This window comes from Bufo gargarizans, chromosome 8 (assembly GCF_014858855.1).
Source record: "Bufo gargarizans isolate SCDJY-AF-19 chromosome 8, ASM1485885v1, whole genome shotgun sequence".
NCBI classification, from domain to species: domain Eukaryota; kingdom Metazoa; phylum Chordata; class Amphibia; order Anura; family Bufonidae; genus Bufo; species Bufo gargarizans.
Genome location: NC_058087.1, coordinates 180870146 through 180897606, shown reverse-complemented (window position 1 = coordinate 180897606; position 27461 = coordinate 180870146). Strand labels below are relative to the sequence as shown.

The window sequence follows — 27461 nt, the reverse complement described above, 5'->3', positions numbered from 1 at the left end:
CCGAGGCCAGGAACCTCTGTGACACGTATCTATCATCTACGATGATTCCTTGTACCTTCTTACACAGGATAAAGTATATAACACAGTAGGTAACAGGGGATTTGGAGCACATGATACCATCATCCCAACCCATGCATTGCAGCTAGGCAGGCCGAAGCAAACATTCGGAAGCCATATTACAGTTTGGTTTATTTTGTCCTGTGGGGGTAGTGTCACAAAAAAAAAAAAAAAAAAAAAACCCTTTGGGATAACAATATCTTCTCCAAAATCCCCCGGCAGCTGACGGCACGTCCTGCAGGGAGCACTCTGGCCTAGAGCATGTTGTTCGCAGCATGCAATAAAGTGTGCTGCTGTGTCTGCAGTGTTGCCACATTGAATTGTTTGAATCCCAATTTTGACAAAAAGTTTGACATCTATTCCTGGTATTCACATCTGCATTTAACGGATTTGGCAGAGTAACAGCCTGCCGGAGATCACCGGATCCGCCATAGCTGAACATAACTGCTATACCAAGTACAACCACGATACAACGTACGGTGCTGTACTTGGCGAGCAGAGAGAAGGCCGCAGCACTCACAGGAGCGGCGGTGCCTTCTCAAAGAGCTGATCGGCGGGGGTCCTGGGTGTCGGACCATGACAGATCACATACTGATGACCTATCCTGAGGACAGGTCATCAGTATGAAAATCTTGGAAAACCCTTTTAAAAGGCAAACGTGAATCAACCCTAAGAAAGAAAGATAATATGTGTGTGTGTGTGTGTGTTATATATATATATAACATTTTGCTTGTCGCCAGTGAACATACAAGTTGCATATTGTTTCAGTAGACAATCAGGCTTTATTGCTGTGTGAATAACCTCCTAGGCAGCTCCCTTTGCCCAGGGCTGTGGTTCTTAATATGACACGGTGATGAAAACGGCTTGACGTCACATAACTAACGGATAAAGGTGCAGGAGCGCAATAAGATGAGCCGCTGGCCGCAGCCTCACCTATAGGCTTCATGCACACGGGCGTTGTGCGGCCGTGGGCGTATTGCAGCCCGCAAATGGAGGGTCTGCAATCCACGGCCGCGTGCACCACGCATCACGGAATGGGTCTGCAAATCCGGAGATGCGAAACGGAACACCGGAAGCCTTATGGAGTGCTTCCATGGCGTTTCTTTCCGTTGTTCTGCACCGCAAATAAATATGACATTTCATATTTCTTTGCGGTGCGGACAGACCACGGACCCATTCAAGTTGAATGGGTCCGGCCCGCTGCATGGATGTTGCCCGTGCATTGGGTACCGCAATTGTGGTCCCCAATGTACGGAACGGCCGCACAATAGCCGTGTGCATGAGGCCATAGGGGCAGGAGTTACTCTGGACTTCTCCTTAGCGGAGGCACAGTGCGGTCAGCCTCTCGCCAGCTAGTAATGGCTGATAACAGGTAGCAGCAGACTGCATTTAACCCCCCAACAATTGTAGATAATACAGATTACGGGGCCTAGGGTCCCTTTAACACACAAAATATCAATCCAGTGGCCAGAAGGCACCGGCGTCCACAAAAAAAAAAATCACTGGATGGCGGGCCGTAAAATCAATTATGCATCAATGAACAAAAACCTGATTATGTAGAAATGGGCCCAAAAATAAACAACAAGATGCATACAGTGAAGCAAAACATGATCCCGCCTATTCAACAGCGACTCTTGGCAGACTCTGCAACGTAAAATAAGCCGCGCCTTGTGCCTTCGGACGTGGTAGTCACTACTTGCTGCAGTTCTGCCTCCGGCTGGCACGGTCACTCTCTTCAGAGGGTAGCACCAACTCTGAGCCCTCCACATACAGCACCGTCATCATATCATCACTGATTCGGCCACTCAGAGTACCGTAATAATTTACTTTATTATCACTGGGCGGCCATATTGCTGTCTGGCGTTGCCCACATTTCCACTTTTACTATTACTGGTATTTTTGGTGCATTTATATATATATTTTTTTTCCTCTTTCCTTTTAAGTGCACACCCAAAACCTGGGGTAGGTGCTCCGGAGCCTAACTGATGATCCGGCTGATGGCCTGGAGCGAGGGGAAGTCATTGTCTTCAAGGTGCAACGTCTTGTGATGGGCAACGTCCTGGGGGGCCAGCACCTGGCTGCAGGAGGGACAGGTGGAGTAGTCCAGTTCGGGGGAGCTGGAGTCCGTTTTCCAGGCGGCTTTCTTGCTCTTCTTGGACTTATTGGAACTTTGCTTCTGCTCCAGTCGGAGCTCTTGGTGGGCAGCGAGCAGCTCCTGCTGTTTACCGTTGTCCGGAAGAAGCACCAGCAGCTCGTTGAAGATCAGGCTGAAGTTCTCCCCGAGAAGTTGACGGCAGCTTCTGTAATACTCTGAGGCGGAGATCAGTCCCTTGAAGAACGTAACGAGAAGATACGTGAGGTTTTAAACCAATGAAAAACTAAAATGTCGCCAAATCTGATCACACAGCTACAGTTTGTAAAAGTCCATCCAGTTCAGGCTAATATCCTGCAATGTAGATCCAGAGAAAGGCAGACCCCAACTTATTACTGTCTCTCTGTTAGGGTACATTCACACGACCGTATTTTTGGCCTTGCATCCGTTCCGCAATTTTGCGTAACGGGTGCGGACCCATTCATTTCAATGGTGCCGCAAAAGATGCGGACAGCACACAATGTGCTGTCCGCATCCGTAGATCCGTTCCGCGGCCCCGCAATAAAGATAGAGCATGTCCTATTCTTGTCCGCAATCGTGGACAAGAATAATCACTTCTATCATGGGGCCGGCTACATTCACACGGCCGGTATCCTTGTTTTGCGGATCCACAATTTGCGGACTGCAAAACACATACGGTCGTGTAAATGTACCCTTACTGGTATGGGTAATATCAGGAATTGGTTAGCCAATATTTGGGGAAACTACAACTCCCAGCATTCCCTGCCAGCCTTTAGCCAGAGGTTAAAGAACACTGTTCCAGGTTTAAAGAGGCATTCCTATATCTAAGATATGCCATCACTTTATGACTGGTGGTGGTCTGACCTCTAGGACATCTGCCAATCCTGAGAAGAAGGAACTGCAGTACTAAGTTTTTCCCACACAGCGGCGCTCCCTCCGCCCAGTTGTGCATTTGAATGGGGGCCATACTGCTACTCCACGGACAGCGTGGTGCCCAGGACACCTCAGTGGAGGTAAAAACATTAAAAAGGGACGCAGCACGACACCACAGCGGCATGCCACCACCGTTCACTGGTAACTAGAGCACAGCCTTATTAGGATGCAGTACCCTGCAGAGCTGGGTGGCCAGGGGGGTGCAGCACTACAACGGCAATGTGGCCCCTTCCTTCTCAGGATCCCTGCAATGAAGTCAGATGCCACCTAGTGGTAACTAAATTTCATGACATGTGGCTAAACTATAAAGCTTGGAGAACAATGGAAAGTGCCCCTAATATTCCGTAGCCGCATGCGGTACAGGCACAGTACTTACCTGTCTAAACTTGCCAGAATGGGATTTAAATTCATTGAACTGGGACTCGTCGCTGTGCAGGTAATCTCTGATGGAGTTGATGAGGTGAACGTTTCTCTGCTGGAAGTTTTCAGGTATGAGGTACGTCCTGGTGCAGAATGAGGCCCTAAGAAAGTAACAAGCCAATGACCGTGTTATCCAGGTTTAATACTGAATTGGTTGCTTCACACCAAGTGCCCTCAAGTAACTGGCTGGATGGGGAAGGGGGGGGACGGGGACGGAGACGGACATGTGAATTATACTTACTCTTTCACTGGTTTGGTGGGTGGCTGCGGAGGAGGAGGCATAGATGAGACACTGGTAAATCCTGGAGGAGGTTTCCCAACAGATGAGGACAATCCTGGAGGAGGAGGCAAAGGAGCGGCGGTCACTACCGGAGAAAATCCTACAAAGGGGAAAAGCACCAATAACAATCATTCCGATTCCTCACAAGTTCAATGGATGGTAATGCACTAATCAAACAATCTAAGGGAGGGCTATCAATGTTTAAAGGGGCGTTTATTTCCTACATTAGAAATATATACCGTGCCTAGTCCAGGAAACACAGGCCTCGTGTTGACCGAATCTCCCCATAGTGATGATTCAGTCAGTTCTTATCTGATCACGGGCCACATCACCATGTGAGTACAGTACAATTGCCCTGCAATAAATTAGCAACTGACTGTATAATAAATCACTACGATGCAGGCAGTTCAGGTCAGGGGAACCACAGTCAGTCCGTGCGATGTGGCCTGTGTTTCCCAGATCAAACATGGTCTTATGAATCAGCCCTGACCTAGTAGGGTGGGTGTCAGGGGACCTCCATTCAAGAGACCAGCTATAAATGTCCAAGGTGCGAACAATGCTTTAACAAACTGTTTATTTTACAGCCTATTAAAATGTAAAAAGTTGCGCCATCTAGTCTGCCATTAGTAGGGCATGTATCATTTAAAGGGGTAGTCCCTATGCAGTGCGGATCTGAACATTTTAGCTGTGCTGCCCCGCTTAAGTATATATATATTTTTGTATTTATTTGTTGTATAATCGCATTTTATAACATATTACTATATTTAGTCTTCTTTATATTTTGCCATGTCCTGTTTTGACCCAAAAACTCTACGCAACTAAGCGCAAATAAATTGACTTTTCACATCAATAAACCACCTAAGGCTACTTTCACACCAGCGTTATTACTGGATCCGGCAGGGTTCAGTAAAAACGCTTCTGTTACTAAAAAAACAACTGTCTGCATCCGTTATGAACGGATCCGGTTGTATTATCTTTAAAGGGAGTCTGTCACCACATTTTAGCATGTTAGACCGTTAAAATAGGGTTATGTGATCCAGCCAGAACATAAAAACGGTACCTTTGTGGTAGAAAACTGACTTTTCAATTTGCAGAAAACGAACTTATAAGATTATCTTCTGAGCCCTCTCAAGTGCCCAGGGCGCCCGCCCAGGGCGCCCGCTACGATTTGTACCGCACAGCCGCAGTGGAAAGGGACAGGGGAGGGGAGTAAACGGGCGGGCAGAGGCGCACGGAGGGCGGAGTTATCAGCCGTTTAGGAGGTGCCTGCCTGGGGCTCCGAGGATTGAGAGACCGCCCTGGGCACTTGAGAGGGCTCAGAAGATAATCTTATAAGTTCGTTTTCTGCAAATTGAAAAGTCCGTTTTCTACCACAAAGGTACCGTTTTTATGTTCTGGCTGGATCACATAACCCTATTTTAACGGTCTAACATGCTAAAATGTGGTGACAGACTCCCTTTAACATTGCCAAGATGGATTCATCATTAGCTCCACTGAAAGTCAATGGAGGACAGATCTGTTTTCTATTGTGTCAGAGAAAAACGATCCGTTGCCATCGACTTGCATTGGGCGTCATGACGGACCGGTCTTGCTCCGCATCCCAGGACGGAAACCAAACTACAACATGTTGCGGTTTGCTCTCCGGTATGGGAACGCAGCAGAATGCATTTTGGAGGATTCCGTTCTGTTCAGTTTTGTCCCCATTGACAATGAATTGGGGCAAAATTGAAGGTGTTATTTTACGGTATTGAGACCCTATGACAGATCTCCATACTGGAAAACTTAAAAGCTAGTGTGAAAGTAGCCTAAGCTTGTTATCTGAGGAGGAGTTTCTTGGACTAATTCTTCTTTAAACATTTTTTTTTTTTTTTACACCTAATTTTATTTATCTGTTTATAGGAAGGGTTTACAGTTTGTGTTAACTGATGATCTATCCACTGGATCCTCTGAGTTTTTATAAGGGAAAACTTTCCTTTAATTAGCTTTTTTCTTATTAGAGTACTCAATTAATCGTTGGATTAATCGGTAGAATACTTGATTACTAAAATAATTGATAGCTGCAGCCCTAATCCGCACTGCAGACTCCCAGTCTCCGGACTTATCCCGAGAGGCCCGGCTCAGAGCAGACCACCACTGATGAGTTACCTGACACTAATGAGGCATTTTACCTGGTGGTGGCATCCTCAGCATGCTACTGTTCACCAAAGCTGGAAAGTCTTCATCTGATGCCAGGTACTTTGGACCTGAATCAGTCAAGTTCTTCAACCCAGGGGGGTCTTTATAGCCGCTTCCTTTGTCTGGAACCTTTTTCTCGCCATTAACCACTGTATTTGACTTATCACTGAGGATGGAGGTAGGAGGCAGTGTGGGAGTGCGCTCAATCTCTGTGGCATTCTCTTTGAGGGATAAACTCGTTAACCTGTCTTCCATAGTCTGAACCGTGGCTGGACTGCTGGGCTTCTCTGACCCTATTCGCTTTTTCTTGCTGCCTTTCCCACTTGGAGTAGTCAGCAGCTTAGAGATATCCATCATGGTCGGAGCATTACGGAATTCCTGTGCCGTTACCCCTGTGCTGTCATCTTCATCTTCGGAGAAGGAGGGAGGCTTGTAAACTTTCTTGTTGGAGGCTTTTGGGATGTTTGGTTGGGAAGCTTTCTTGGATACTTTGCTTGAAGCAGCAACAGTAGAAGGCGTTTTTGTGGTGCTTTTAGAGGAAGACGTTGCCCACGCAGAAGTGACAGCAGACAGTGGTTTACCAAGATTCTTGTTAGACACCAAGGCTGGGAAATCCTCCTCCATGAAGGCATTAGTGGACCGAGTAGAGTATGTCCGCCCAGCAGAGAAGGTCGATGCTGAGGAAGAGCTTGAGGTGGAGGACAGACTTGGAAAATCTTCTTCCTTCAGTTTAACAGGAGCTGGTTTTGGAGCACTGCAAATGCAAAGAAATGAACAGAAGTTTAAAGAGAATGACCAGTCCTACCATTTTGCTCCTCCAGCGTGTATGCCCTTCACCTAGCCACTGGTATTGCTGAATCTGACACAAATCCATGAGAGCTCTGCTCCTGTTACTGAAGGCTCTCTCTGCTCTCCCCCTCCCTTCTCTCAATGTTAGAGACAGCAGCAGGGAGTGGAAGGAGATGTGTACACATCAGATCAGAGAGTAGAAAGGGAAAAGCATTCAAGGTGGACAGATCACACAGGCTGTAGGCAGGGAGAGAATCATATAGACCAGTGATGGCGAACCTTTTAAAGGCCGAGTGCCCAAACTGCAACCCAAAACCCACTTATTTATTGCAAAGTGTCAACAAAGCAATTTAACCTGAATACTATAGTCCAATATAGTATATCCTCTATGTACTTTATTATTTAGCTATAATAGCCTGCCTACATTCAGTGCGCTGCCTGTGCTGTTCATAGTGCGCTGCCTGCGCTGATGAATGGCAGGAAAAGTCTAAGGCATATTGTACACCATAGACTTTTTCCAGAGTGCGGGTGCCCACAGAGAGGGCTCTGAGTGCCGCCTCTGGCACCCATGCCACAGGTTCGCCATCACTGATATAGACTGTGTACAAGTGTCGAGAGAATGCAAGACACATTGTCATACCTCAGTGGTACAGTCACTGCAGAACCAAAGGCAGGGAAATCATCTGGATTCAATACGCGGTTGGAAGTGTTTGACATCATATTCAGTTCTTTTGGACCTAGGGAAGGATTTGCAGATTGTTATAGCATCTGTCCTGATAAAGGAAAATGCACTGGTCTCTGAAACTGCATGAAAAAAAAAAAACTCAGTCACCTGTGGCATCACCAGAGGGTTTGGGGATGGGTTTGGGGATAGGTTTGGGGATAGGTTTCACTTTGCGCCCTTCCTCAGGATCCCTGGAGTCCTCCATCCTACTTTTCAATCCATCGCCATTTTCAAGTGCTTGTTTCCTCCCAACTTCTTCTTGTCTTCTGGCTGCAACTGATGCTCTCACTGCAGCAGCAACTTCCCGATCCTCCTCTTCCCTGCGATGCAGAAAGACAACCATTAAAGGGTAAGCACGCCATGACACCACCTGTACTGCTTCAGAGCTTCAAAAATAAATTAAAAAAATAAGAAACTTTGCAAAAAATAAATAAAAAATAGAGTGTCACTGCTTACCTTTTATATCTCCAGCTTCCCCTACGGTTCTGCGGACCTCCACGTGCTACCCCCCTTGTCATTCTTGCCTGCCTGTTAAATCGATCCACCTCTTCATAATCTTCCCCTCCAACTGTACCTGAATTGTAAAACCGAAACTCAGCCAAATATTTCCTCAATACAACAGTTTTTAATAGAGAAGTTTGAGACTCTGGCACAGGACGTTAATATGATGTGGAATTTCACAAGCGCAAAAGACCAGTGAGTAAATCCCCCCCTAAATAACATGGTTAGAGTCTTGTATATTTTAAGCGTGCAGTAATCCAGAATGTCTGATAATCTGGCACCTTGCTCAGAGGTGCTGGATTAAAGGAGCTTGACTGTAACAAAATAGAAGTAACAGAGTAAAGCGTCAAGGGGTGGTCCAGGATTTTTAGTAGTGATGGGCTGTCAGGATAGGGCGGCAATATCTGACTGGTGGGACTCCAATACCTTGTAGCTGTTGATCAGCAGTTCCCAAGTAGCTCTAAAGCTGGAACTACGCAGCTCAGTCCACCGCGTGGTGGGCAGAGGTGATAACTGCTATGTTGCCCCCGTTCACTGCCGAACAGATAATGATCCTGAGGATAGGCCATCAATAATAAGATCTTGGACGACCCCTTTCAGCACAGATGTATGAGCCAGTAGTGGTTACCCTCAGCCCTGCGATTATGTCTGGGTGTGTAGCTGAACTGAATATCGATCTGGCGGTTCTGGCGGGCCTCAGCGCGGTTCTTGCTGTGGCATGAGGTCTTGTGTGCCTTGTAGTCAATTTCACTCCGAAAGGCGTGTGTGAACTGCTCTGTGCTGCACCGTCCCTCCTCACACAGAAAGTGACTATCACGGAAGTGTTCCCGCAGGAAAGTGTAGTCACTGTAAGAGAAAATAAATATATACCGCCAGCATAAACGTACAGAAAACAGCTTGATGCCAGGGGTTTTCCAAGACTTTTGTACTGATGACCTATCCTCTGGATAGCTCATCAGTATCTGATAGGCTGTGATCCAACACCCGATACTCCTGCCAATCAGCTGTCTGAGAAGTCACTGGCACTCGCAGTAAAGCGGTGGCCTTCTCTCCGCTTAGCCTAGGCTGGTGACGTCAATTTCATCGGTCACATGACCTAGGCGCAGCTCAGCCGCATTGAAGTGAATGGGGTTGAGCTGCAATACCAAGCACCGGCGCTATACGATGTACTAAGCTGTGCTAGGTGAGCTGAGAGATGGCTGCACTGCTACTTTGAGTGCCAGTGCCTTCTCAAACAGCTGATCGGCGGGGGTCCTGGGTGTCGGACCCCTACCGATCACTAGAAAAGTCTCGGAAAACCCCTTTAACTTTGTCTACATGATAAATGCCATTTGCGGAAGTTAGAACTCCTATAAAATCTCTTTTCCCACCACAGTGATGGCATATGGCTAGGATACGATACTCCTGTATGACCAGAGGGGGTCAACCAATAACCTACTAGGCTCAAGGTTCATTCTCTCTCACCTACCTGTAGTATTCCTGGGCGCCATCAGAGTCGCAGAAGTGGCAGAAATAGTGGTCCCTGCGTAAATGCTTTAGCAGCTCATCGTTGTCAAGGTAACGTTCGTCACAGAACTTGCAGAGAGGATGGCCGCGGTGGGACGTGTCCTCGGGGTCGCCTTGGATGCGATGACGAGCGAGTTCCTTGCGTGAATACCACTTCCTCTCATAAGTAAAATTCTGGAAGTGGTGAAGAGCACATGTAATTATCAGGCTGTGTTCATACAGGGAAGTTTTTGAGTTTTTTTTCCTCTTAGGTCGCGGCAACATGAAAGTTGCAGTGCGATCCCATATATTTCTACGGCCGCGCTGCTACACTTGACGTGCTCAAAACCTCTGTGTGAAAAAGTTGCGTTATGGATTCTCTCAGGGTCTGTTCAGGAAAGAAAGATGGTTTTGCATGCAAGTCTACAATTGTGTTCAGCGTTTCAGTTTTTTTTTTCTGCGCAGGTGCAATCAGTTTTTCATGCGCGTGAAAAAAATATATAATAACTGGAAAATAACAATCTCCATCTACCTTCAACTACCAGTGAAAAATGCATTGCATCCAGATTCAATCCATTTTTCACTGAAGCCCCATTCGCTTCTATGGAAGCGGCGCTGCATGAAAAATGCAGAAATGATGTGCAAAATGCGTAATGTGCACAGATGGGTGGGTCAGGATTCAGTCCGGATGCTATGCGTTTGCTTCACGCATCGCACCCGGACAGAAAACTCGCTCGTGTGAAAGAGGCCTTTAGGATTCATTTCTGGCATTGGTTTAAACGAAAATGCATCAAACCTCCCTGTGTGAATTTGGCCAGAGCGGTTTTCCTACATTTGCAGGCTTCGAAACGGAGACCTGACCGGATTTCTTGCCGAGTGCACAGCGTCCCTGCTGCTCATATAACCATGCGGAGAGAGCGTCCAGTAAGGTGCCAGATGGGAGATAGCTCACCTTCAAGTGCCTTAAGCAGAGTTTACAGCAGAAGAGCTCGTGATGTTTCCTCATGTGCTGTTCTAGGTCAGCAAAGGCGTGGAAGGGTCTCATCTCAGGGCACAGGTCACATTCATGTTGTAGCAACCGCCTGAAAAGTAGAAACAAGAAAGCTGAGGACGCGGTCTGAACACCACATCACGAGGCCGTTATCTCATCACTGCCGTCACAGAGACCATGTGTTCTGGTCTGATTTTTTTATTTTTTTTAAACTCAAATTAAAAAAATAATAATAATAATAATAATAAAAACAAACGACTACAATACCACCCAGTTTTTGGAAGACGGCTGTCATATTTTTTAAATTTCTTTTTAATCTCATAACAGCCAAGCCATTTCCACTCAACCAAACGCAAAGTACAGGGGGAGGAGCATGACACAGGTACTCCAAGAAGATCAAAGAGAATCCATGTTACGCCCCCACTTTTACTTGGGAGTGTTCCTTTAAACATCTCACACCGCTAGGAAATGCGATCGAGGTGGGTCCGGTACTTACCTGTAAAAGTGAATGAGGGCACACCTCGCAAGCTCAGCCTCCCCCCGTTCACTTCTATGGGAGTGCCAAAAACATTCCGGCTATTTCCAGAATTCCTATAGAGGTAAATGGGGCGGTGGCCGCGCTTGCTCAGTGTGCTCTGCGTTTACCTCTATGGGAGTTCCGGATAGAGCAGAGCTCGCTCCCGCGGCTCTTTCCGTAAATCCGACATCAGTGAATGGAGAGCATGGTGCGCTCTGCTTCACTAGAGGTAAGTGTGGGTCCAACCTCTGGCAATACCCTAGCGAGGTGGGCCTTCCCCTTTACGGTTCACTTACCTGAACAGAGAGAAGAGTTTGCTATCACTGAAGTAGATGTCGTGTTTCTTCTCGCACTGCATCTGGGAAGTGTTGATGCTTAAGAACGGAGAGACCTTTTTAACAAACACCACCTACGAAGAAAGGGCCACATGTTTATACCGCAGTAATGCAACCAGATTCAATACAGTGGGAAGGACATGTCTGATTTAGTAACTACTTCTATTACCCGTATAACAATCATTCTGGAGCATCTATTCTTATAGCTATGTTGTGCCAATTCTCTATTATTCCTGCTAGAAGCTTTGAATTACTAGTAGTTTGTAATGAAGGTCCAGATGAGTGTTACCAGATGGAGGTGTGTCCCTGACATGAGCAGCACTGATTGGATAGTATCAGACTGGTAACACCCATCTGGACATTCAGTGCCGACTGCTAGTAATTAATTCACAAACTTTAAGCAGGAATAACAGTAACAACAAAGAGTCATGAGAAGAGGTGCTCCAGAAAAGCTATTGCATGGGGAATGCAAGTAGAGATGACAGGTCCCCTTCATGGGGTAAAATAATTGCTGACTGCGGCCGCCACTAGAGGGAGCTCAGCTGTAAATGTAAATCCCTATGCAGTGAGCATCCCCTGGTGGTGGCTGGAAACAGTTAATGAGGTTTTCCAAGGTTTATATATTGATGACCGTTCCTCAGGCCTAGTAGCGCCTCAGCCCCATAGAAGTGAATGAGACTGAACACAATACCAAGCACAGCCGCTATACAATGTACGGCGCTGAGAGACCACATCGCTCAGAGGAGCGCCGCTACCGTCTCAAAACTTCTGACTGGTGGGGGTCCAAGGTGTCGGTCCAGGTCATCAGTATATAAAAGTCTAAGAAAACCGTTTTAATATTGTACCTTTTATTCCTATGGCTGTGTGTAAAGCAAGCAGGGGGTTCAGAGAACAGAAAAATGGAGCACCAACCCGTATACATATAAAGTGAAGTGAACAAGCTCAAAACTCCAGCCTCCAGCAACGGCAGCGTTACATCAGGCTGCCTATAGGCCTAGGGTCAGTGCCTGCAGCGTTACATCAGGCTGCCTATAGGTCTAGGGTCAGCGCCTGCAGCGTTACATCAGGCTGCCTATAGGTCTAGGGTCAGCGCCTGCAGCGTTACATCAGGCTGCCTATAGGTCTAGGGTCAGCGCCTGCAGCGTTACATCGGGCTGCCTATAGGCCTAGGGTCAGTGCCTGCAGCGTTACATCAGGCTGCCTATAGGTCTAGGGTCAGCGCCTGCAGCGTTACATCAGGCTGCCTATAGGTCTAGGGTCAGCGCCTGCAGCGTTACATCAGGCTGCCTATAGGTCTAGGGTCAGCGCCTGCAGCGTTACATCAGGCTGCCTATAGGTCTAGGGTCAGCGCCTGCAGCGTTACATCAGGCTGCCTATAGGTCTAGGGTCAGCGCCTGCAGCGTTACATCAGGCTGCCTATAGGTCTAGGGTCAGCGCCTGCAGCGTTACATCAGGCTGCCTATAGGTCTAGGGTCAGCGCCTGCAGCGTTACATCAGGCTGCCTATAGGTCTAGGGTCAGCGCCTGCAGCCTTACATCAGGCTGCCTATAGGTCCAGGGTCAGCGACTGCAGCGTTACATCAGGCTGCCTATAGGTCTAGGGTCAGCGCCTGCAGCATTACATCGGACTGCCTATAGGCCTAGGGTCAGTGCCTGCAGCGTTACATCGGACTGCCTATAGGCCTAGGGTCAGTGCCTGCAGCGTTACATCGGACTGCCTATAGGTCTAGGGTCAGCGCCTGCAGCGTTACATCAGGCTGCCTATAGGTCTAGGGTCAGCGCCTGCAGCGTTACATCAGGCTGCCTATAGGTCTAGGGTCAGCGCCTGCAGCGTTACATCGGGCTGCCTATAGGTCTAGGGTCAGCGCCTGCAGCGTTACATCAGGCTGCCTATAGGTCTAGGGTCAGCGCCTGCAGCGTTACATCAGGCTGCCTATAGGTCTAGGGTCAGCGCCTGCAGCGTTACATCAGGCTGCCTATAGGTCTAGGGTCAGCGACTGCAGCGTTACATCGGGCTGCCTATAGGTCTAGCGTCAGCGACTGCAGCGTTACATCAGGCTGCCTATAGGTCTAGGGTCAGCGACTGCAGCGTTACATCGGGCTGCCTATAGGTCTAGCGTCAGCGACTGCAGCGTTACATCAGGCTGCCTATAGGTCTAGGGTCAGCGCCTGCAGCGTTACATCAGGCTGCCTATAGGTCTAGGGTCAGCGCCTGCAGCGTTACATCAGGCTGCCTATAGGTCTAGCGTCAGCGACTGCAGCGTTACATCAGGCTGCCTATAGCACTCTGGGTGACCACTTAAAGGGAACCCCTCATCTGCACTATGCTGTCCTCACTGAGGACGGCATATTGTAGTGACAGGCCCAGTGCTTTAATCAGTCTGTCGCTTCGGTCATGGCAGTCAGTACAGACAAGCTGAAACGTTCGCACTGCGAGGGAGAGGAGTCAAAATGGACAAGAGGAGGACATGTCCATCCGCGGCCCCGATAAAAAGATAGAACATACTGATACGGACAGTACACAGTGTGTTGTCTGCATCTTTTGCGGCCCCACTGAAGTGAATGGGTCTGCAGATCAGATTCGGATAAGAACCACAGTCGTGTGCATGAACCCTATAATTGGGAGGTTTCCATTCTGTTGTGCATAGGAAAGAAACCTGTCCGTCACTGTCCGGATTCGGCATGAAACGGTCGGCCTGTCTCCGCACTATGCCGCCTTCTGTGAGGACAGCATAGTGCTGCTAAGAGGCTCCCTTTAAAGAGCCAGGCTACTATCATGATAGTGATCCCGTGTCGCAGAACATTCCTTTTCTCACTTCCTAGAAAGCACCATGGCGGCACTAATAACATTTCGGTGACGTGCAGGACGGTTCGGGTTCTTTCATCAGCCGGGGTGTCACGTATTTTTGAGAACAGCTCGATCTGTCAGCAATTGGACAGGTTGACTTCTTAAAGGGGATGTCTCATTACAACAACTTATCCCCTATCTGCTAAGTTTCTGATCGGCGGGGGTCATCTGCTGGGGCTGGAGTCGAATTAAGTAGGGGATATGCACACACATCTGCCACATCCAGTCAACCCAGGAGAACAGGCCCCATTCTCATGATCGGTGGGGGCCCCAGTGGTCGAATCTCCACCGATCACTTTAAAGGGGCATTCCGGTTATTAAAAGTTATCTCCCATCTCCTAATGCTTGGGCACCCACTGATCACGAGAATGAGGGCCCACATCACCTCTGCAGCCCCCTTGAAATGAACAGAGCAGTTGGTCGGGCATGCTTCTTGGCGCTCCATTCCTATAGGAGTTCCGGATATATTGGAGCGCTGTACTTGGCTGTCTCCGGAATTTCCACAGAAATGAATAGAGCGGCCATTCACATGTGCGACCGGCCACTGCGTTCATTTCAGGGGGTACGGTGCCCCCGTTCTCGTGATTGGAGGGGGTCCCAGCGGTAGAACCCCACTGATCTAGTAGTTATCCCCTATACTGTGCATAGGAGATAACATTTACCAAACTGAATACCCTTTAAAGTGATCGGCGGAGATTCAACAACTGGGGCCCCAACTGATCATGAGAACGGGACCTGTTCTCCTGGAGCTGGCAGACGGGTGTGCACTTCCCCCACTTCATTCGACTCCAGCCCCAGCAGTTGACCCCCGCTGATCAACCAGAATACTCCTTTAAAGGGATTCTGTCATCAGATTTGAGGCCTATAACCTAAACATCACCGCCCACCTCACATCATCGCCGCCGCCTCTGAAATCGTCCACTCTCCTCAGCCAGATCCCGCGCGTGCGCACTAGGTATAACCTGATGCGCCCGTGCGGACTCCTGGCAGCGGCCTCGTTGAGCGAAGTGCGCATGCGCCGGCCGGCGCACTTCGCTCAAACCTGCCTTGACCGCCCTATTGCAGCCATCCTCTCACAGCCGCACGGGATCTGAGGGAGTGGACGATTTTGGAGGCGGCGCTGAGGCGAGGAAGGCGGCTCTATAGAAAGGGAGGGCGGCGATTTCTAGTGGGAAGGCGGCGCTGGGCACCAAAAGGAGATGAGACGTCCCCTTGGAAACATTTGGGACGTGAGTGACAGGTTATATAAACCTGTTTTATATGATATAAATAAATAATGAAAGTGGGGCACACTCTCAAAGTATAGGGATCTTTATTAACACTATTAGTAAAATGCAGAAATGACGGTAATATTAAAAATAAAATGCAGAGAAATGTAAAAATACAATAGATATAGACAATAAAATTAAATTAAATTTAAACCTTAGATTATGAGTGGTCATAAAAACAAAATAGATAAGAATATATTAAATACGATACTATAGTCAATATGCGCATGGATCCCAATATAAACTTTCAATGCGAATAACCGGTCACAAGGTATAAGCTCACTGGTTACTAGGTATAAAGTCCCATACACGGTTAGTATGTTGTTGTATATAGTTTTGTAGAAAAGTCCTTACTTGCCAATTTTAGCAATGATCAAAAGCGTATGCAGCCTGTAAGTTTTGTGTTATATAGTATATAATATTCAGGCTGTTCATACGCACAGCGGCGTCCCGTTGTATTTAATAACAAAGCGATCGCTTATCGATGGTTTGTAAAGGCTTACCCGAGGGTCTTTTGATGCTGGATATTATGCTCTCGACACAGCGTACCTGTCTTGGTTCCGGTCACAAGAGCTGGTGTCCAGGTTTAAGTTTTTGGCCGCCAGTGAGATGTGTTTGTTGCACGCGGTGTCGATGTCTTACATCACCAGCGTGGCAGCGATAATTCACTTCAGCGGCTCTCTGGTTAAATGGCAGTTGTCCAGACTTCCTCGGTTTTGCAGGATCTCTTTACTCCATAGGGGAATTGATACCAGACGCGTTTCGGGGATTTACGAAAATGACCCCTTCCTCAGCGTTTCGGGGATTTACGAAAATGACCCCTTCCTCAGTGACCACTGAGGAAGGGGTCATTTTCGTAAATCCCCGAAACGCGTCTGGTATCAATTCCCCTATGGAGTAAAGAGATCCTGCAAAACCGAGGAAGTCTGGACAACTGCCATTTAACCAGAGAGCCGCTGAAGTGAATTATCGCTGCCACGCTGGTGATGTAAGACATCGACACCGCGTGCAACAAACACATCTCACTGGCGGCCAAAAACTTAAACCTGGACACCAGCTCTTGTGACCGGAACCAAGACAGGTACGCTGTGTCGAGAGCATAATATCCAGCATCAAAAGACCCTCGGGTAAGCCTTTACAAACCATCGATAAGCGATCGCTTTGTTATTAAATACAACGGGACGCCGCTGTGCGTATGAACAGCCTGAATATTATATACTATATAACACAAAACTTACAGGCTGCATACGCTTTTGATCATTGCTAAAATTGGCAAGTAAGGACTTTTCTACAAAACTATATACAACAACATACTAACCGTGTATGGGACTTTATACCTAGTAACCAGTGAGCTTATACCTTGTGACCGGTTATTCGCATTGAAAGTTTATATTGGGATCCATGCGCATATTGACTATAGTATCGTATTTAATATATTCTTATCTATTTTGTTTTTATGACCACTCATAATCTAAGGTTTAAATTTAATTTAATTTTATTGTCTATATCTATTGTATTTTTACATTTCTCTGCATTTTATTTTTAATATTACCGTCATTTCTGCATTTTACTAATAGTGTTAATAAAGATCCCTATACTTTGAGAGTGTGCCCCACTTTCATTATTTATTTATGCCATTTACCACTTTCAGACTGGGTGTTGTCTGTTAAGTGGGTGCACCTCTGTGTGGTTTTTCCACCTCATTTTAGTGCGACATTTCCCTGTTTCATTAACCTGTTTTATATGATAATAGAGCCACAGGCGCATTTGATAAGGTCAGTTTAGGATTCAGGGTATTAGTAGGGACCTGGCCATATGTTTGTTATAGGGCTCAAATCTGATGAAAGAATCCCTTTAAGTTGTCGTAATGGGACAAACCTTTTAACGTGTCAATCCCATTGGTTTCCAAGTGATAAGCGGTGACAGGAGACTGGAGGACACATCCTCTATCTTCTGCTAAGCACAAAAGGCATGTTAAAGTAGCTATTTATACACTACAGTAAGGTCCCCCTTTAAGAGCCAGGACACCATAAACCCCGACCATTTTCTAGTCCTCAACCAGCTGTCCGTACCTTGTCCAGCTCCTCCCGGCACACAGCACAATACCGCTGCTCGCACAGCACCCTCATCTTGGTGGAGCAGCGGAAGCACACGGGGTGGTCACATTTCCCAATAGCGAATATATCCAGCTCCTGACAGCACAAGACGCAATTCCCCTCCAGATCCAACGTCTTCCCCGACTTCAATGCCATGGCCAGTGGGCGAGAGACAAACACTGCGCTGCTGATCAGTGGTGACCCCCACTAGGGATAAAGGGAGGTGGGGAGAGGGGGCCAAGTAAGGGGGTCTCAAGAGAGAGCTGGAGAGCACTAGTGATCAGTGATCACAGAGAGAGAGGGGGTACACTGGTGATCACAGAGAGAGGGGGTACACTGGTGATCACAGAGAGAGGGGGTACACTGGTGATCACAGAGAGAGGGGGTACACTGGTGATCACAGAGAGAGGGGGTACACTGGTGATCACAGAGAGAGGGGGTACACTGGTGATCACAGAGAGAGGGGGTACACTGGTGATCACAGAGAGAGGGGGTACACTGGTGATCACAGAGAGAGGGGGTACACTGGTGATCACAGAGAGAGGGGGTACACTGGTGATCACAGAGAGAGGGGGGTACACTGGTGATCAGACAGAAAGTGGGGTACACTAGTGATCAGACAGAAAGTCGGGTACACTAGTGATCGAGAGTGGGGTACACTAGTGATCACACAGAGAGTGGGGCACACTAGTGATCACACAGAGAGTGGGGCACACTAGTGATCACACAGAGAGTGGGGTACACTAGTGATCACACAGAGAGTGGGGTACACTAGTGATCACACAGAGAGTGGGGTACACTAGTGATCAGACGGAGTGGGGCACACTGGTGATCACACAGAGAGTGGGGCACAATGGTGATTACAGAGAGTGGGGCACACTGGTGATTACAGAGAGAAAGTGGGGCACACTAGTGATCACACAGAGAGTGGGGCACACTAGTGATCACACAGAGAGTGGGGCACACTAGTGATCACACAGAGAGTGGGGCACACTAGTGATCACACAGAGAGTGGGGCACACTAGTGATCACACAGAGAGTGGGGCACACTAGTGATCACACAGAGAGTGGGGCACACTAGTGATCACACAGAGAGTGGGGCACACTAGTGATCACACAGAGAGTGGGGCACACTAGTGATCACACAGAGAGTGGGGCACACTAGTGATCACACAGAGAGTGGGGCACACTAGTGATCACACAGAGAGTGGGGCACACTAGTGATCACACAGAGAGTGGGGCACACTAGTGATCACACAGAGAGTGGGGCACACTAGTGATCACACAGAGAGTGGGGTATACTGGTGATCACACAGAGTGGGGCACACTGGTGACTGGGGTTTACAAGAGAGGCCACATTGGGGGGCACCAGTGGCTGGATGAGGTTACTCTAGTGAGGCCGGGAGCAGAGGCCACCCTGACAGGACAGGTTGGAAGAAGAAGCCGAGGAGCGGGCCGGACAGCAGCACGGAGCGCTGAGTTGAAGGATAACCGGAGGAGGAGCCGTTGAGGAGCCCCCGCCTAACGTCAGAAGCTCCGGGTGGAGACGGAGCCGACCCCTCGCTCCCAGCAGCGCACACACGTTACCGGCTAAGGAGACGTCACGTAGCTGACGTATTCCGCAGGAAGTGAACCATAGAGTCCTAGAGACAAGGCTAGAGTGTCCACTGCAGGAAGCGCTCATTGACTCCCGGAGGACTTGACGCTACTGTGTGCTCTGAGGACCCCTGCTGGTGAAGGTAGAGCATTGCATAATTGCCATTTTGTCATGCTGTGACCTCACTAATGAAGTGGATGAAGGATTATTAAATGTTGTGCAGCAAATACCAGGAAAAGAGACTCAAGAATTAGTCAAATACTGGTCATTTAAGTTGTTATTTAGTTACAAAAGCGACACCAGCAAGCGTGGCCAACTTGGTGGTTGTCATTTTTGGGTTATCCTCTCAGTAGCTGACGGTAAGACGGTCAGTCTGATACTGAAGAACATGATGCCAAAATAAACAAAAATGGCCGCTCCTGTTTTTACTTTGCTAAAAATGGCTGCCACAACAAAACTATAAAGTGGCGCTAGATCTGTGAATAAGACAAACCAATTTATCGCCTGATGGCTGCCGCCCTCCTCCGTGTCACTTACACCTGCTTCCCACGGCGTGTGGCCCCGTCAGGGCCTCGGGCACAATGCAGGACGGCGACCGCAGTGCATAGGATCCATCTTTAGACTCCGTTGTCAGTTCTCTCTGGCGGGCACTGTTTATGGTCAGTTCTCTCTGGCGGGCACTGTGTATGGTCGGTTCTCTCTGGCGGGCACTGTTTATGGTCAGTTCTCTCTGGCGGGCACTGTTCATGGTCAGTTCTCTCTGGCGGGCACTGTGTATGGTCGGTTCTCTCTGGCGGGCACTGTGTATGGTCAGTTCTCTCTGGCGGGCACTGTGTATGGTCAGTTCTCTCTGGCGGGCACTGTGTATGGTCAGTTCTCTCTGGCGGGCACTGTGTATGGTCAGTTCTCTCTGGCAGGCACTGTGTATGGTCAGTTCTCTCTGGCGGGCACTGTTCATGGTCGGTTCTCTCTGGCGGGCACTGTTTATGGTCGGTTCTCTCTGGCGGGCACTGTTCATGGTCGGTTCTCTCTGGCGGGCACTGTTTATGGTAGGTTCTCTATGGCGGGCACTGTGTATGGTCGGTTCTCTCTGGCGGGCACTGTTTATGGTCTGTTCTCTCTGGCGGGCACTGTTTATGGTCGGTTCTCTCTGGCGGGCACTGTTCATGGTCAGTTCTCTCTGGCGGGCACTGTGTATGATCACTTATCTTCGGCGGGTATTTTTTATGGTCACTTCTCTTTGGCGGGCACTGTTTATGGTCAGTTCTCTCTGGCGGGCACTGTTCATTGTCAGTTCTCTCTGGCGGGCACTGTCTATGGTCGGTTCTCTCTGGCGGGCACTGTGTATGGTCGGTTCTCTCTGGCGGGCACTGTTTATGGTCAGTTCTCTCTGGCGGGCACTAAGTATGGTCAGTTCTCTCTGGCAGGCACTGTGTATGGTCAGTTCTCTCTGGCGGGCACTGTGTATGGTCAGTTCTCTCTGGCGGGCACTGTGTATGGTCAGTTCTCTCTGGCGGGCACTGTTCATGCTCAGTTCTCTCTGATGGGCACTGTTCATGCTCAGTTCTCTCTGGCGGGCACTGTTCATGGTCAGTTCTCTCTGGCAGGTACTTTTCATGGTCAGTTCTCTCTGGCGGGCACTGTTTATGCTTAGTTCTCTCTGGCGTTACTGTTTATGGTCAGTTCTCTCTGGCGGGCACTGTTTATGGTCAGTTCTCTCTGGCGGGCACTGTTTATGGTCAGTTCTCTCTGGCGGGCACTGTTCATGGTCAGTTCTCTCTGGTGGGCACTGTTTATGGTCAGTTCTCTCTGGCGGGCACTGTTCATGGTCAGTTCTCTCTGGCGGGCACTGTTTATGGTCAGTTCTCTCTGGCGGGCACTGTTTATGGTCAGTTCTCTCTGGCGGGCACTGTTTATGCTCAGTTCTCTCTGTCGGGCACTGTTTATGGTCGGTTCTCTCTGGCGGGCACTGTTTATGCTTAGTTCTCTCTGGCGGGCACTGTTTATGGTCAGTTCTCTCTGTCGGGCACTGTTCATGGTCAGTTCTCTCTGGCGGGCACTGTTTATGCTTAGTTCTCTCTGGCGTTACTGTTTATGGTCAGTTCTCTCTGGCGGGCACTGTTTATGGTCAGTTCTCTCTGGCGGGCACTGTTTATGGTCAGTTCTCTCTGTCGGGCACTGTTCATGGTCAGTTCTCTCTGGCAGGTACTTTTCATGGTCAGTTCTCTCTGGTGGGCACTGTTTATGCTTAGTTCTCTCTGGCGTTACTGTTTATGGTCAGTTCTCTCTGGCGGGCACTGTTTATGGTCAGTTCTCTCTGGCGGGCACTGTTTATGGTCAGTTCTCTCTGGCGGGCACTGTTTATGCTCAGTTCTCCCTGGCGGGCACTGTTTATGCTCAGTTCTCCCTGGCGGGCACTGTTCATGGTCAGTTCTCTCTGATGGGCACTGTTTATGGTCGCTTCTCTTTGGTGGGCACTGTTTATGGTCGGTTCTCTCTGGCGGGTACTGTTCATGGTCAGTTCTCTCTGGCGGGTACTGTTCATGGTCAGTTCTCTCTGGCGGGCACTGTTTATGCTTAGTTATTTCTGGCGGGTACTGTTCATAGTCAGTTCTCTTTGGCAGACTCTGTATACTGTCAGGTCTCTCTGGCGGGCACTGTTTATAGTCGGTTCTCTCTGGCGGACACTGTTTCTAGTCGGTTCTCTCTGGCGGGCACTGTTTATGGTCGGTTCTCTCTGGCGGGCACTGTTTATGGTCGGTTCTCTCTGGCGGGCACTGTTTCTAGTCGGTTCTCTCTGGCGGGCACTGTTTATGGTCGGTTCTCTCTGGCGGGCACTGTTTATGGTCGGTTCTCTCTGGCGGGCACTGTTTATGGTCAGTTCTCTCTGGTGGGCACTGTTTATGGTCGGTTCTCTCTGGCGGGCACTGTTTATGCTCAGTTCTCTCTGGCGGGCACTGTTCATGGTCAGTTCTCTCTGACGGGCACTGTTAATGCTCAGTTCTCTCTGGCGGGCACTGTTTATGGTCGGTTCTCTCTGGCGGGCACTGTTCATGGTCGGTTCTCTCTGGCGGGCACTGTTCATGGTCGGTTCTCTCTGGCGGACACTGTTTATGGTCAGTTCTCTCTGGCGGGCACTGTTTATGGTCAGTTCTCTCTGGCGGGCACTGTTTATGGTCGGTTCTCTCTGGCGGGCACTGTTCATGGTCGGTTCTCTCTGGCGGGCACTGTTTATGGTCGGTTCTCTCTGGCGGACACTGTTCATGGTCAGTTCTCTCTGGTGGGCACTGTTCATGGTCGGTTCTCTCTGGCGGGCACTGTTTATGGTCGGTTCTCTCTGGCGGACACTGTTCATGGTCAGTTCTCTCTGGTGGGCATTGTTTATGCTTAGTTATTTCTGTCGCCCACTGTTCATGGTCAGTTCTCTTTGGCGGGCACTGTTTATGGTCAGTTCTCTCTGGCGGGCACTGTTCATGGTCAGTTCTCTCTGGCAGGCATTGTTTATGCTTAGTTATTTCTGTCGCCCACTGTTCATGGTCAGTTCTCTTTGGCGGGCACTGTTCATGGTCAGTTCTCTCTGGTGGGCACTGTTTATGCTTAGTTATTTCTGGCGGGCACTGTTTATGGTCGGTTCTCTCTGGCGGACACTGTTCATGGTCAGTTCTCTTTGGCGGGCACTGTTTATGGTCAGTTCTCTCTGGTGGGCACTGTTCATGGTCGGTTCTCTCTGGCGGGCACTGTTTATGGTCAGTTCTCTCTGGCGGGCACTGTTTATGGTCGGTTCTCTCTGGTGGGCACTGTTCATGGTCGGTTCTCTTTGGCGGGCACTGTTTATGGTCAGTTCTCTCTGGCGGGCACTGTTCATAGTCAGTTCTCTCTGGCGGGCAATGTTCATAGTCAGTTCTCTCTGGTGGGCACTGTTCATAGTCAGTTCTCTCTGGTGGGCACTGTTCATGGTCGGTTCTCTCTGGATGAGCTGCTATGTTTCCTTCTCTACCAGAGGGAGGTTTGGGAGTGCCCAATCTGAATTATTATGGCGCTCGCCTCGGAGAATGGTGGAGGGATCTGCATACCCAGCAATGGCTCCATATTGAGAGCTCTTTGTGAGAGGTCGCTCCCCAGGCCTACTAAGGGTCAGCGATAGATATATGGAAAAGAATAGTAGGCTTGTCCTTTCAGGATATTCCTCTTTTACAGTATCATATTCCTTACTCCAGGCTTAAAGGAGTATTCCGGTAGGGGGCTGCAGGGGGTACGGGGCACTATAGGAAAAAGCACCAGCCTATCTGCGCTCCCACGGTCCCGGCCACCAGAGAGGTTGGCACTTTCTCCTACAGTGTGCAAGCACGACCACCTCTGATGGATTTCAGGTCAGTCGTAACCATGGAAACGAGCAGTGTATAACGTTATGGGAAATCAAATGAAGCCAGCAAAGGAGGCAATATGGATAATGACAATACATTAGTAAGTGCCTTGTATTACCTTTCTCTACATGATAAATGCCGCTTGCTGTGGTGAGACGACCCCTTTAAGAGCTCCCATTGTATTAACCGCACTGAACAGTGTAGGAAAGTACAACTTAGGCCTCATGCACACGACCGTTGTTTCATTCCATGTCCGTTGTTCCATTTTTCGTGATTTTCTGCGGATTCATTGACTTTCAATGGGTCCGTTGAAAACTCGGCTAATGCACCGTTTGTCATCCGCGTCCGTGGTTCCAGTCCGTCAAAAAAATATAACCTGTCCTATTTTTTTTCACGGAAAACGGTTCGCGGACCCATTCAAGTCAATGGGTCCGTGAAAAAACGCGTAGGCACACAAGATTGTCATCCGCGTCCGTTTTTTTCCTATCATTTGCATGGCAAACTTGACTTAGACTTTTTTTTACTTTCCTTCATGTCTGGTGATCCTCCAAAAATAAAGGAAGACACACGGAAACAAAAACGGATCACGGAACAACGGAACCCCATTTGGCGGAACCGAACACAACAACGGTCGTGTGCATGAGGCCTTAGATGGTATTTAACGCCTTATAGGATTGTGCATATGAGCCCTGGCTATAGGCGGGTTAAGAGTTGCCCCCTCACACATGTGGCGGTATTACTCACTTAAATATTATAAAACTACATCCTTTATTATTAATTGTTTAAAACCAAAAAAGTCACTAGAGACTGAAAGAATAAGCAGTGTATATAAAGTGTTAATAAATGGAGGTTCGGAGATGAGACAACAACACCACAATCCACCCCCCCCCCCCACCCCCCCAAAAAAAGAGTGTTTATTAATAGCTCAGTTATAACATAAAGCACTGACTCTATTGCTGCTACTGTCAGTATAAGGCCTCATGCACACGACCGGTGTGTGTTTTACGGTCCGCAAATTGCAGATCCACAAAACACGGTTGGCGTCCGTGTGCGTTCCGCAATTCACGGAACGGCATGGACAGCCATTAATATAACTGCCTATTCTTGTCCGCAAAACGGACAAGAATAGGACATGTTATATTTTTTTTAGTGGGGCCACGGAACGGAGCAACAGAGTGCTGTCCGCAACTTTTGCGGCCCCATTGAAGTGAATGGGTCCGCATCCAAGCCGCAAAAACTGCGGCTCGGATGCGGACCAAAACAACGGTCGTGTGCATGAGGCCTAACTGACACGTGTCCCCTGCTACACCCCGACAGTTTTGCCCGACATTTGGTTTCTTTTCTGTGTTTTTTTTTTTTGTTTGTTTGTTTTAAACAATTAATAATAAAGGATGTCGTTTTATAATATTTAAGTTAGGACCAGTGGCGTACATAGAGAAGTCAGGGCCCCACAGCAAGGATCAAACCAGGCCCCCCCACAGGACAGAAGGGCTTCCGCCTAAACCCTTTCCAATGACCCTTGGGCCATTTTTCCACTGCATCATTTGCTAAAAGTTGTTCCTTTGAAGGGTAGAGTCCTGACCAAGTTTTCACCCCCAGTAGAAGAGGGTATGATCCCAACTGGGCCCCCTCTTGCCCTGGGCCCCATAGCAGTCGCATGGTCTGCCGCTATGGTAGTTACGCCCCTGGTTAGGACCCCTAAAGGGATTTTTTGGTCAATTGACCGTTATTTGTGTTTGTGGATTCATCCCGAGGGTCCCAACAAGGGCCCAAGAGTTTTTGGCTTTTGGTATTACTCATTACTCTCCCTTTTTGGGATTCTCTATTTAGACTCCTATCCCAGAGCTTCAAGGTTCTAGGATTCACCCCTCTCCTGGCGCTCTGGGGATAGCGGATCTGAAGGTTGATATACGCACATTTGCCCCTCTTTTGTGGAGCCGTACATAGGGTTGCCACCTTTCCCAGCAAAAAATACCGGCCAAGTTAAGCCACACCCCAAAGGGGGTGTGGTTGTGGGGCGTGGCTTAACACAGGGTGGCTCCCAATAACATTAATGCCCCCAGAATTAACAATGCTCACATTAGTTCCCCCAGTAATATTAATGCCCCATTAGTGCCGCCCAGAATTAATAATGCCCCCATTAGTGCCGTCCAGAATTAATAATGCCCCCATTAGTAGTAATGGTAAAGGCTGCACTAATGACGGCTCCACAATGGAAGCGCTCTTTAGTAGCAGTCCGCACAGGAAAATACTAAAAAATTACCGGCATCGGGAGGGCCACTAAATTACCGGCATCGGGAGGGCCACTAAATTACCGGCATTGGGAGGGCCACTAAATTACCGGCATCGGGAGGGCCACTAAATTACCGCATCGGGAGGGCCACTAAATTACCGGCATTGGGAGGGCCACTAAATTACCGCATCGGGAGGGCCACTAAATTACCGGCATTGGGAGGGCCACTAAATTACCGGCATCGGGAGGGCCACTAAATTACCGCATCGGGAGGGCCACTAAATTACCGCATCGGGAGGGCCACTAAATTACCGGCATCGGGAGGGCCACTAAATTACCGGCATCGGGAGGGCCACTAAATTACCAGCATCGGGAGGGCCACTAAATTACCGACATCGGGAGGGCCACTAAATTACCGGTATCGGGAGGGCCACTAAATTACCGGCATTGGGAGGGCCACTAAATTACCGGCATCGGGAGGGCCACTAAATTACCAGCATCGGGAGGGCCACTAAATTACCGGCATCGGGAGGGCCACTAAATTACCGGCATTGGGAGGGCCACTAAATTACCGGCATCGGGAGGGCCACTAAATTACCGGCATCGGGAGGGCCACTAAATTACCGGCACTGGGAGGGCCACTAAATTACCGGCCTTGCCAGTGAGATACCGGCCGGACGGCAACTCTAGCTGTACAGCCGATCGCCGTCATGTTATGATGATATTTTTTTCTCTTTATGTGTTGCCTGTTTTCTCCTGCTCCTCTTTCCCTCATTCCCCCTGTACCTCTTCCCAATCTGGTCCATTCCTCAGATCTGTCATATGTCACACATGGCATTTTTGAACCACCCCAGTACTGCTAATGGGGTTTTATATTTATGTCTACTTTGTGTTTTCTTTTATATATGCATTTACTGTACTACACACTGGGCATTTGTGATGTCTTTATATAATGGGACTGTTTTTTATTGTTGAAATATGCACTAAAAATTTATGGGGGGTGAAGAATTGCATTTGACTGCAGTTCCTGCTTGCCAACACAAGGTGGCACCAAACCCTCTGCAGATTTACTAGAGACCAGGGATCAGCAACCTCCCGCGCTCCAGCTGTTCTGAAACTACAACCCCCAGAATCCTCCTTTCACTTCTGTGGGAGTTGCAAGAACTGCCGAGTAAGTGTGCACGTTGGGAGTTGTAGTTTGACAGCAGCTGGAGTGCTGGAGGTTGCTGATCCCTGGTATAGACTAATCACAGGTAGGCGTCTTTCGGGGACTCATATTGGACCCTGCATTTCTTACCTGGAGATGAAGTCCGGAGTCAAGGCGGACAGTCTAGTTGTTAGGAACCTGACAACCAGAGTCTTTTACTCAGGGTTGTCAAGAAGAGTCATAAAAACCAGGATTGTAAAAGAAGGTAGATTTTATTTTGTTCCGTAAGCAAAAGTGCAGTAAAGTAACCTACGCGTTTCGATCGCCTAATCATGGCAACCATTGTCAAGAAGAGTCTTGCCAGACATTTTTTTCAATCTCTTACATATTCTTGCGAATGCAACACGCCAGACCTGCAGGGTATAGCGAAGCGAGGTCACGGTTATGGGCAATCGAGGGTTACTCACTGTATTGGAGAACCCTGGGCAGGCGCGTGGCAGTGAAGGAGAGGTAGACACAGTTCCTCTGGGGCACACTCTGTATGTAGGGACCAGGCCTGATGGTGGATGAGGTGCCCTGGATGTTACAG

At 48.7% G+C, this 27461-nt stretch overlaps 2 protein-coding genes across 3 annotated transcripts in view; one reads left to right on the top strand and one right to left on the bottom strand.

Annotated features, from left to right (window-relative positions):
* The window catches only part of SYNGR3 (synaptogyrin 3), a 130877-nt gene that overhangs the window by 51912 nt on the left and 51504 nt on the right, over positions 1-27461 (top strand). The window lies entirely within an intron of this gene.
* Positions 1224-19137, bottom strand: ZNF598 (zinc finger protein 598, E3 ubiquitin ligase). Of its 2 annotated transcripts, none has more exons than XM_044304797.1 (12): positions 17508-19137; positions 11282-11394; positions 10430-10559; positions 9461-9672; positions 8621-8838; positions 7948-8065; positions 7600-7811; positions 7408-7504; positions 5972-6732; positions 3765-3903; positions 3480-3624; positions 1224-2386 (listed from the first exon to the last, which is right to left on the bottom strand). In XM_044304797.1, the coding sequence occupies exons 1-12, from the start codon at positions 17685-17687 to the stop codon at positions 2036-2038; spliced, it is 2676 nt and encodes an 891-aa protein (XP_044160732.1). In that variant the 5' UTR covers positions 17688-19137; the 3' UTR covers positions 1224-2035. The 2 variants fall into 2 exon arrangements, with proteins under 2 accessions (XP_044160732.1, XP_044160733.1); XM_044304798.1 differs by having other exon boundaries at positions 3765-3858.